This window comes from Crocodylus porosus, unplaced genomic scaffold, assembly GCF_001723895.1.
Source record: "Crocodylus porosus isolate Cpor-Errol unplaced genomic scaffold, CroPor_comp1, whole genome shotgun sequence".
NCBI classification, from domain to species: domain Eukaryota; kingdom Metazoa; phylum Chordata; order Crocodylia; family Crocodylidae; genus Crocodylus; species Crocodylus porosus.
The window spans coordinates 34,176,501-34,188,894 of NW_017728950.1; the positions used below are offsets into that span (position 1 = coordinate 34,176,501).

Genomic DNA, 12,394 nt, shown 5'->3' on the forward strand with positions numbered 1-12,394 from the left:
GTGCCCCCAGAAATCCCAATCATGTCAGAGTGAGTTGGAAGGCATTCAAAGCATTGTGAATACTTTCCTAGGCAATTCAAAAGTCACAGAAGCAATTGGATCTGCAGCATCAGCAGTGAGACAGTGTGCTGCATTTTCTTTCCTGCTCTTCAAAAAGGAAAAGGCTAAATATATTAAATGCAAAACCTGTTTTGGGGCAATGTTGTGTGAGATTACAGGGACCTGATTCTTTTCTCAGTTACACTCATGTAAATTGAGAGCAATTCCTTTGACACTGTCCTAGTCTAAATGAAGATCTGAGAGGAGTTGAAGGTTCCCAGAGAAACTTGAAGCATACACATTTAACATGTCACGTATACTAGCTTGACACTGATATAATTTCATTGGCAGCAGTGATGTTACTCCCCCATTTCCCTGACCTAAAGGACAGTAGAGTAAGGGCCCTATATGCATTTAACAGCAAAGAAAAAAAAATCTTTTCTCTACAGTAACTTATCTGTGCAATATAATAAGTAGAGAGTAGTGATATATAACTCTCCATGCATGCCATTTTCTGATGATAGGTATTCATATGGTACAGAAAGAAGAAAGAAAGCTTTTCTTTCTTATATTTTTCATTCCTTGATTCCAAGATTTGTCCCACTTTACCCCCACCCCCACCAATGTGTGGATGTGTTTTTGCTCACTACCAATCTAAATTATACCACCTACAGAAAACTGCATAACTTAGATTGATTCCACCTTGGGCTTTTTGAATGTCTGTGCCTAGCCCAGGAGATCAAATTCCTATAACAGGCCTGATTCTCCATCTTGATTCAAGATGGATATAACTCCATTGCCACCAAGTCTGTTAGTAAAGTTAGTGGAGTTTTCCTAGTATCAATGGAATAATGCATTGGTGAATCAGGCCCTATATTTTTAGATCTATATTTTCAAAGATGTCCTCAGTCATTGAGAGTAAAGTAACTGTAGTAAGATTAGGCAAAGGGCAGGGCAGGGTGGCATCTTACAGACCAACTTGTTGAGAGAAACGTGAGCTTTCATATGTTACAGCCTACTTCATCAGATGCTATCAAAGAGTTAATCTATAAGCCTAAATTCAGCCTAACATAGAACCAATGAAAATTAGGGTTGGAAGTGTTGGTGTCACTGGGCATAACCCTAGGTAACTCAGAGGGATGGAAGACCACGAGTGTCGATGAAGCCCCTCTGCTCTAGGCCCAGGTGAGCCAGGGCCCCCCCTTGCCCAACCTTTGTAACCCTTTCTCTGGCTCCTGTAATCTCCTGTCCTTCTGGAAAACAGGCAAGCTGAAACTGTTATCTGTGGAATGCAAGGGCATCACTCAGAGATAGAAGGGAGGAGGGAAAGGGGGATGAGGGGGGGCCAGCTAGTGGAAAACTTCTGTAGAAATGACCAAGGTATAAATATACACTGTTGCAGGGCTAGGGGCGCAGGATTTGAGACAATACAGTCTCCCTGTGCCTTTTACTTGAGCTCAAATAAACTCTGTCTACTTCTCCCCACAGTGTGTTTATTTGGCGCGATGCACACCGGGCAACGAACCCAATTGTTGCCATCTTGGGCACCTTGTGCCGGCAACAGAAGGGACCTTAGGAGGTCACCTAGTCCAGCCCCTTCCTCAAAGCAGGACAATCCCCAACTAGATCATTCCAGCCAGGACTTTGTTGAGCTGGGCCTTAAAAGCCTCCATGAATGGGGATTCTACCACAGCTCTAGGTAACCTATTCCAGTGCTTCACCTCCCTCCTAGAAAGAAAGTTTTTCCTAATATCCAACCTAGACTTCCCTTGCTGCAACTTGAGACCCCTGGTCCTTGTTCTGTCATCTGCCACTACAGAGAACAGTCCAGCTCCATCCTCTTTGGAACCTCCCTTCAGGTAGTTGAAGGCTGCTATTAAATGCCCCCTCAGTCTTCTTCTGCAGACTCTTCTCAGGCCCCTCCCCCACCGTCCACTCTGAGGCATGTGTGTACCCACCGGTATGGAGCTAATACTGGAGCCCAGAGCAGATGTTTGGAGCCTCCTGGTGCAACCAGCCCAGGCTCTGGGTAGCTGCTGCCAACCATGCAGCCTGATCTGTTTGCAGCAGGGCTTGCAGCCACTCAGCTGGCTGCTGGGAGCAGCCTGGGCTTCATGGCTGGCAGCAGCTGCCTAGAGCCCAGGCTGGTGGTGGCGTGCCAAGCAAAATAGCCTCATGTGCAGTGCTCGGCACATGTGCCAGGGGTTTCTGACCCCTGGGATAGGGTCTTCTCCCCCTAGGACCACTCCCCCCAGGGTCCCTTGCCCAGAGGCACCTCCCCTGTGGGACCGGGGTTCCCAGTAACTCATGGTCCTTCCTTTGGGGGGTGTCAATCTGGCCTCTGGGTCCCCACACCGTCTCAGGCCTCCTGGAGCCATCAGCCTCGAGTTGAGGGTTCTTCCCTCTGGGTCCTGTGTCCCGTGTTGGGCATCCAGGGAGCTCCTATGGGAACAGAACTCTCACTGGCTTCAGTTCTCCAGCGTCATGCCGGTTCCTGAGTCTCATGCCTGGGGTCCTCCCCTTTCCTGCGCCCTGCTCTGGGCACCGGGGCTCTTTTAGTTTAATGCTGAGCCACACCGTGGGGCTCTGGTCTTCCGGCCTAGAGCTGGGGCTAACATGAGTAGCCTCAAGCTGCTCCCAGGGCTGGCTCTCTGTGCGCCAACCTGTGCACTGTGTGGGGTCTCCATGCACTGTCAAGGCTCAGGCGGGGTCCAGATGATGGTCTCCTATGCAGCTTCTCTCTCCTTGCCATCCCTTGCTGCATCTGCCCAGTGTGCTGAGCACGCTGGGCTTTTATTTACATTGGAAGCCCTACCCCAAAGTTTTCTGGACCTACAAAGTGCAGTCTTCAATCAGGTCCAGGTGCTTCTCGCATCCCTCCCCTCCAAGCAGAGGTGGGGCAAGCCCCTCCCAGCTGTTACCTGATTGGTGGAAATGTTCTACCAATCCAAAGTGTCCTTCTCTAAGCTGGGCTTGCCAGGCAAAAGTGGAGAGCCCACCACAACTGTTTCTTCCCCTTAGCTTGAGCTCCCTGTTCTCTCTTTGGGGTTTATAACTGCCTGCAGGTCCTCCTTAAGCTGCTAGCCACCCACAGCTGGGTCTCTATCACTGGCTGTCTGCTACCACTTAAAGGGCCAAACTAACCTTTTATAGCACCTCAGAGAGTCATCATTCTAGCCCAACTCCTGGTCAAGGCTGGACCCTCTGGGATAAGTGTTTGGACTTAAAAACTTCCATTGCTGAAGATCCCACAAGCTCTATCATTAATCTATTCCAGCACTTAAGCACCTACATACCCCAAATGTCCAACCTAGATCTCCCTTGTTGTAATTCAAAGTGTATTTGGTTAAGGAATAGTTGGTCATAGACTCATAGATTCATAGATGTTAGGGTCAGAAGGGACCTCAATAGATCACTGAGTCCGACCCCCTGCATAGGCAGGAAAGTGTGCTGGGTTCAGATGACCCCAGCCAGATGCCTATCTAACCTCCTCTGGCAGTCATACATTGCCAACAGCTCTTCAGTACAGGTTGTATTCAGTGCGAGAGCCAAGTGAGAATTTGATATAGTTTTAAATTGCTGAGAAATTAAAGTGGTTTTCACTCCTCTTCATAACAACCCTAACCCCACTTTTTATTTATTTAAAGACTGTTTTCAAGCCCTATTTAAATTGTAAGTTTTTTGGTGCTTAAGGCTATCTTTCACTGTGTTGGTACAGTGTGCTATACAAGGGGGCACTTATCTTAGCGGGGACAAGCTCAATTACTGGCTCTGTAGGTAAATTTAGGCAAATTGCTTCACAGTATCTATGAAATGGGAAACTTACACTTATATATCACTGTATACTAGATATATCACTTGTATATCACTGTTATATATCACTGGGATCTTTGGACAAAATGTGATAGAAAAGAGCTGATGCAGCTGATGTAGTAACTTTCAGGCAACCAGGGCTCACACCAGCAGTGGCCCCACACTGTTCAGGCCACAACAGTGTGAACCACAGGTGCCCCCTGGCTACACTGTGCCCAGTAGACACCTTCAGCTCTCTGGCTATGGGCTCCCCCATTGCACCACACTGCATGGGCATCCCAAGGCTGTGGGTCTTTCTAGTGCTGTGGTCTGCAGTACATCACGCTGCTCCATGGGGTGGAGGCAGGAAGCAGAAGCTGGAGGAAGGAGGAAGAGCCCAAAGCCCGTGGCCCATGGCTTGCTTCAGCCAGAGTGATGGGGCCAGGGGGAAATAGTGGCTGGGTGGGAGCCCGAGGATCACAAATTAACTTAGTGATCCTCACGCAGCCTGCTGGCCACCAATTAGACAGCTCAGAGGTAACATACTAATGCATGGCTGAATCTGAAAACTTCTGGAGCTTGTATCTATGCATTGTGGACATAGATATACATATTATCCTGGGTTCCAATACAGTCCTATCTTTATGAAAGCTTCTTTGTTGAACTTCCTTACTATCTCTTTGCTAGTCCTGTTCTTGAGCTGTCATGCTAGCTAGCTGCCTGTCAGCTCTATTCCTATGTGTAAATCATGTGCTTTTTGTTCCTTCTGCTACAGTTGAGTTAAACTGTCATCAAAGATTAATCATCTAATACCAAGATTCCAAATGGCTGGGAACAAATATAAGCCTTAGCAATTCCTTTACCTTTAAAATAAAAAATATTTTAGGACTTTTTTAGTCTAAGGCCTTTCTGTCTGGATCTCCCTCAGGCATCTTCAACATTTGAGAGAAATAGAGATGCTGGCAGTTTAAGTTATCATATACTTCCTGTGAGGTCCACAATCTTTCTCTTTAGAAGGAGCTGTTAGTGCCCAGTCCTGTGAACGGTTCAGCCCGCTCTGCAAGCTGAGGACATTCAGATCTGAAAGACTTGTAATTTACCACAATCGAAACAGTCTCTTTAAATTGTAGCTATCAAGAAATCTGTTCTAGTAATTATTACATATTTGACAGTAGTAGAAAGACCTCAGCCAGGATCAAGGTGCCATTGTGTGAAGTGCTGTGTGTGTGCACGTGCGCGCGCGCGCACACACACACACACACACACACATACACAGAGCCATAAAATCATAGGGTTACAAGGTGCATGAAAGGTACGTAGTCCACCCCCGCTAGTCAACTATAACTAGCACTTACGTGCTAAATGGGCTGGACAGACAAACAGTAAGAGGAGAAACAGTGGCACAGAGAAGTGGACAGATTTGCCCAAGATCATAGAGCCAGTTAGTGGCAGAATTTGAAACAGCATGTGGAAGTTAAAATTTTCAAAGCACCTATATGACTTAGGAACCACAATCCCATCTTCAAAAGTAGGAGGACCATGTAATGAGAAGTTTAGTGGGGGTTAGGCTCCTAGGGCACTTTTTAAGTAGAACTCTGTCTCCTAAATCACTTAAGCACTTGGAATTTTTATTTTAGGTTTCCCATCTTCTGGATCACACTACAATGAACAGATATGTAGCCCCACTGTTGGTCCTTGCTGTATCTCCACAGTATTTCATCTGAGTCACTGCTCTTAGCATGCTACCCAGAGCGGTCATTCCCTTTTCAGTGGCTTTTACAGCAGAAGGAATCCATGCCCAAGCCAAGATGGACCTTTTTCCCATTCAGTTGTTCTGTTCTAAAACCACTAGGTGGGAGTAACAGAATGTTCCAATCACTGTTTCTTTTAGATATTCCTGAAGTAGCACAATGTGGTACTTCAGATGTGGACTAAATGGTTTTACTTCTAAAACTTCTAAAAATATGCTGACATTTGAATGTAAAGGAGTAGCATGCCATAGTTAAACTAAATATACTAAAATAAATCCTACAAGAAAACAAAACATAAGTGTTCATACACATCAGCTTTTAGTGATGCTGTCAATGCACATTTGCTGTTAGCTATCATTTATCACTTTCTCCCATTTTCTCTCTCAGCTGTTCCTGTGGGTTCATTCAGAACTTTCAGTTGCTTTGCCTTTACTTTTGAAGGATACAAGAAAAAATATATGTCTTTATTTTAATTTCATATTCATCAGATACTGTTTGGCCACTAGGGATGAAAAAAGAGAGACCTAATCTACATTCCCCTGAAAAGGAAGTTCTGCTCCACAAGGACCTTTTTCATGAGCAATCCATTTTTCCCAGAAGGTTATATGCACTCTACTGTTAAAAAAGGTGAAAACCCTCTTTCTTAAATAGTAACTTAAAAAAGATCAAAATCTTAATCTCTATTAAAATAGTAGAGTCATTATAAAGAACAGGTTTAAGGCATCACAGCCTCAGATCAGCATCTGTATCCAGACCTGAAGTTTAAATGTGACTGGAGATGGCATTTGGTTTAAAACTGGTTAAAAAGACTAAATGTTTTTGTTTTGCAGCCAAAAATGTATTTTTTGACAAAAAATATTGTTAGATCCCCTAATATTCAGAAAAAAATGAATTGGGTCTCTGTGTGATATGTTTCTTCTAAAATTCAAACATTTTTACTAGGTCTACTTCCATTTCAGATTAGAACCCATGCATGCAGTTTGTATCAGTGTAAACATGGCCCAAAACTTGGGAAGAAGGATTCATGCTAGGAATTTTGGTTAGGGTGTACTGCTGGGGAATGATTACAATAAGTATGTATATTTATTCAAAAACAGAGGTGTTTACGTATTCCATAGTTGTGAAAATGTTCATAATGCACCCCTCTGCTCCTCCTACTCCCACTAAATTCATTAAGCTTAACTAATTTAGGGTTTCAAACTTCAATAGATAGGTTGAAATGTTTGCATCAGTCCATACATTTTTTGAGTGAACCTGGGTCTATTTTCAAGTTGGTCCCAAACATGTTTCAAGCAAAGTAAGGCCACAATTTTGTGCAAGCATCAGTCAGCTGAATAGGAGGTTCATGTGATTTTGATGCAATGATGGATAACATGGCATTTTCACTAAGACTTCTTGCAAGCTGAACACAGCAAATTTGTGGGACGCCAGCACACACAGGTCAAACCCGAAGCTCATGTTAGTAGTGGTCTGAATATACTGATGATTCTACCAAACTAATTGATTTCTACTGCAGCTGCATGTTCTGCAGGCTACTTTCCAGGCCTACATCGCTGGGTGTAGAGCAGAGGTAACTGGGTGAAATGCTGTTACGCAGGTCAAACTACATGATTAAATGGTCTTTTTTGGCTTTACAGTCTATAAATCTATTTTACTCCAAGCCCATCTGTATTTACATGCTTATTTCTGCAACAATGACCCTTTCTCCTTTAAGGCAATTTCCCTGCAATGATCAGCAGCAACTTGTGGTTCAGGAGCAATGAGGGTGGTGAAATAAATTCTCTACATTACTCATCCTGTCTTGAGCTGGGGTGGGGGAACCCTTGCCTCAGAGCCTGTGTGTGCTCAGGGTGGGGTGTCCTTAGGCTGAGGTGACACTCTACTCATCCCTCTGAGGGGCTTTGCTGGAGCATCAAGGGATTCCCACCTGGAACAGGGAAGGGGCAGGAAGCAAGGGAGGAGGAGGAGGTGGAACAGCTGCAGCCTGCTGAAGTGGTGGCAAACAGCTTGCCTGGCTGGCTACCCTGGGGGTGGGAGGTTCCCAGCTCAGTAGCAGCAGCAGCAGCAGTCCTGACTGTAGCTGGGCTTAATGCCTGGTAGGGACCATGAGACCTGTCAAATCAACTGGCTCTGGGCTCCGAAGCCTCCTCAGTTTATTGGTAGGTAAACTGCATAGATCCTATTGCTAGAGTCTACATACAATGCAACGTCAAAGAACTATTAACAATACTGCACTGTGGTGCTATTGCTTATTACTGATGGCTCCTGATTCGTTCTATTTGACTAATATAGAGAATAATAATAGCCAAATACATTGAAATAGTTGATTATACTCGACTCCACTAATACAGAGAAGACAAATAGCAGAATCTCTTAAAATAATATATTGCATTCCAATAACATATAGAAAAATAATAAAACATGCTATCCTAATGTATTTCATTCTATTTTACTCATTTATAGAATAATAATAGCATAATATAGTAGCAGAATGCATCCTATTCTATTTATTCTATTCCCATCATGTATAGAATAATAATAGTAGAAAACATGAGAAAAGGTTCTGTTTTTTTCTAGTATACAGAATAATAGCAAACTGTTTTCAGAATATATTCTACTAATATAATGTAACGTATCCTGCTGCTGCGTACCCAGTGTCCATTAATAATGAAACTTTTTCATGCTACTGAATAGGTTGATTAATAAAACATATTGTTATTAAAGCTTATATTTATATAATATGTTATCATATGTGTATATTTAACATATTAACTATTTAAGATATTAAAAAGAGGTTCTAAATAGAAACTTAACAGATTTAACTACAATGAAGAGAGGGTTTGAAGGGGTTTTGAAATGACACAGTCTAACTGCAGATGCTACTGTAACCCTCAGCTGCCTCTTCTTTATAGGTTGCATTTTCTGAGTCTCCCTCATTGTTTTATGAAGATTTTGGGGGAGAGGGGAGCAGAATAGGGCTAAAATCCATCTGTGACCTAGGTTTGTGAGCATTAAGGTTATTCCTGGCTGTCATATTTGTTCCAGAAAGCTGAAAAGCACCTACAAAATATGTCAGGTTTTGTTTGTGCATTTTTTAAAATAAAAGAATGGCAGACTTTGTATAGGGGGAAAATAGCCTAGGCTTTTATAGATGTATCTGTTTGTCTTCCCACGGCAGGTGTTATTAGTGGAGGGATGGCATGATCTGGATAACAAAGACTATGACTGCTGGCCCTTAGAAAAACCAGATGAGTATAACATGCTGGATTGTGGAGGTGAGTGTGTTGTACAGTTATTCAACAAAGTCCATATCTCTGGCTGAGGGAAGAGATGACAACTTGCAAATAAAGGAAATAAAATAATCCCTAATGCATGTCAGGTCTCTTTCACGAAGGGAACTATTTGAGTCAATAGCAACATTTCTTCCTAGATGAAGGAAAGAGGCCCATTCACTTCATAATAAATGTTTGTTTGGAGCTATTGATTTGACAGAGTACCTGTGAGGGGGGTTTGAAATCAACAGAAAGCATTTCAACTAATTGGGTTTAATCAAGGAATTTTGTTTCACTCAAGAAAAAACAAAGCCGCCTAAATAAAAAAAAGCAGACAATCAGCCCTGCATTGGAGTAGATTGTTTAATTGTGAAGTTGCTGCACTTTTGCAGAACCAGTTCCAAACCGGACTGTATTCATTTAAACACTCTGGCCAATAAGCAGAGTCTCTTCATCTGTATTTTAACTGAGATCTGTGTAAAGACTTCAGGTCCAGGTTTCAAATAGAACTGAATAGATTTAACGTGTTCACATTTGTATCAAACTGCAAAGTCTGAAGAGTACTGATTATAAACTGAACCTTCCATAACCTGGTGAATTTAGCAGTTTTCTGCCCAGGATTAAAACAACTGGTTATGACCACAACTGATTTTGAATTGGCTACTTATGAGGGGTCATGTCAAATAGATACCAAAGGAAACAAAGGAAGAAAGGTTTTTATTTTGTTTCCCCGCCAATCCCATTATGTCTGAAGCTGTTGCACTACCATGCTCCCACTTTACGCAATTTTAGAGCAGTTTACAGGCTACTGTTTATATAAGATACTGTTGCCAGCTTGTATAGGCAGATGAAATTGAGCTAGGGACAAATATTATGGCTTTTCTTTGCTATATATCAAAACCTTTACCCTTGTTTTGCTATGTGTGAATAGGGTAAAAGGACAGAATCTGCTTTTTTGGGAATCTATGAAGGAAATAAACTGCTTTGAGAAAAATAAAAGCTTCATTTATTTTGACCTTTTATTGCTTGCAATCAAACATAGCAAATATTTCACCTTTTAATAACTGGTGAAAATATGGCTAGATTGGAATGATATTTCAAGTGTAGCTTTGTTTTGTTTTGCTGAAATCATTATTCATGGTCGGATTGTTTGTTTGCTTTTCTATAGCACTATATGCCTTAAAGGATTATTGCTGTTAAAATTAGCACCTTTTGAAAAGGCAACTGTGTGCAAGACAAAACAGTTAAAGTCACCAACCATGCAGCAAAAAAATGTTCTAATCACTAAAAAAGATATTAAGCTTGTCCTGCCAGCCTTTGTTGATATAAGTGGTCCTATTCAATCATGGGGGGGAAAAAGGGCTTCAAGAAGACATCTAAGTCCAACCCCCTCATTCAGGGCAGGGTCCTGCTGCATAAAGCCTCCCAAAGTAAATGCTTGTCCAGCCTGCACCTAGGCAGACAAAGTTCATTGGGTAAATCTGATATATTTTATTAGATCAACTCAAAAAGTTGGAAAAAATCTTATTTGCAAGCTTTTGGGAACAAATACCTTTTGTCAGGCTGAGGAAGCATCTACCAATGGTCTGTGCTCTTCCTAGATGGAATAGTAAAGAAGCCAGAGGCTGGTATGCAGGCAAGGAAGATGAAAATTGAGTCAATGAAGGTGTAAATTGAGGTAGTCAATGGGTGAGAGACAGGTGGGGAGGGGAGGCAGGGAATGAATATAGGTGGTAAATAGTAGAGAGGTGACCTGGGGAGTCAGATGTTAGGCAGGTTATAATGTGTCATAAATCCAATGTCTATATTTAGTCCATTACTTTTTGTATCTGGTAGGTTGATGAAGTGAAGTTCATAGGCTCGTCTGTGAAAGGTGTTTTAGCCTGCACCTAAAACACACAATGCCAGAATACCAAAACCTCTTTGGGTAATGTGTTTCAGTGCTTCACCAAGCAGTGTTAGAAAGTTCATCCAATTATCCAACCCAAGGGTGCTCAGCGTGGCTTACAGCCCAGATCTGGCCCATGCTGTCATGTGATGCGGGTTGTATGGCTCCCCAGGAGTCTGGGAATTTGGTAGCAGAGGAGAAGTAGCAATTAACACTGCCACTATTCCCCCACTGCCAGATAACATGGCCCTACACACAGTGTAGTGATCGCTAGGTTTAGTAAATACAGGCATACAAGAATGAGAAAAACGACACAGAAAGTTTTTTTCTGGTGCAGTGTGCAACTGTTGTAATCCCAGTATGGCTCTCCTGAATAACTGGCTAGGTTGCTGCTCTATCACTAAGGCACTGTCTCCCAATTCTCAACTCCCTCAGCTTCCCTTTAAGAAGCATCTCTAAATTCTACTTTCTGTCACTACATTTTCCCTCTTAATAAGTAAAAAAATTAACACAAAAAGCCATTAATACCCATCTACAGAGAAGAGATTACTGGAACTTCACTCTGGAGTCAGTCTTTACTACCCACTTTCCTTTTCTACAGCTATTTTAACAAGTCTCTGTGAGCCTTTCAGGAGATGTTACTGTGTTCTCAAATCGAAGAAGTATCTTATCTAGTTTTTTATTTGTTTTGGTGGGAAGCTTTTTTTCCAAGTCTTGATAGACTTGAATCCTCATACAGGGACCTGGCTGACTGGCACTTAGGCACCCGTGCTTCTGCACATAGAACAAGGTTCATGAGCTACAGACCACTGAGGCTGATTTCAACTTTCTGTATACTAGTATTTGCATTTGTTTCCATAGGTACATTTCTTCCCCTAAAGACATAATTGCTTCTTGTGTTCTGGAACAATTGGTTTCTTCCTAAGAAAGTTGTCCAGATTTGGGTCATGATGGCCAAGAGGATCACCAGGAGGCACAGATGCTATGCCATCTTCTACTGCAACCACACACTTAACCAGATTCAGTTTCTCACAGGCTACCTAATCCAAAATTAGTGTCACTTCCCTGAATACTACAAGTGGGAGTTTGTATGCTCTTTTTTATTTTGAGTGCTGGCAATATATCTTCCTTTCACTTGTATGTTTGTTCCTGAATAGCCTACTCTTTTGATTTTTCTTGGACTCATCTTTGATCTCAATTTTAAACTTCTACATCCATGCCCTGGCAAAATAGTAACCTAAGCTTCCTTTTTCTTTCGTTGGCAAATCCAGTCCTTCTCAATGATTTTTGCGTAATTCAACTATATGTATAAAAAAAGTCCTTCTTCACTCTGCCTACATAGACATTCAGGGAAGTTAGGAACTCTTTAGATTGCATTAAAAATAGACATCAGATCTAACTTAGTTTGCCCACATGAGGACCTTACGCTTATATCCCTAGTTAGGTTGACCTAAGTGTGAACTGTACAGATATCCCATGAAGGTTAGATTGGTCATAAAATGGCCAACTGGATCTAATTTAACTGTACCTCAGAGGTGCACTAATTTAGATGAGGTACAGGTAATCTGATCTAACCAAAGTTCGGTATGCATTCAGAGCTCAGTCCCCAATTCCCCCCCACCCTCCCTGCAGACCCCTCTAACCCACGCCAT

The 12,394-nt window shown here is 42.4% G+C and overlaps 1 protein-coding gene across 1 annotated transcript in view; it reads left to right on the forward strand.

The window, feature by feature from the left end:
- The first annotated feature begins 8,733 nt into the window (after window positions 1-8,733).
- The window catches only part of LOC109323282 (atrial natriuretic peptide receptor 1-like), a 54,831-nt gene continuing 51,170 nt past the window's right edge, over window positions 8,734-12,394 (forward strand). The window contains exon 1 of the mRNA XM_019554730.1: window positions 8,734-8,857. Coding sequence (XP_019410275.1) covers window positions 8,734-8,857 — 124 coding nt within the window. The remainder of the gene's footprint in view (window positions 8,858-12,394) is intronic.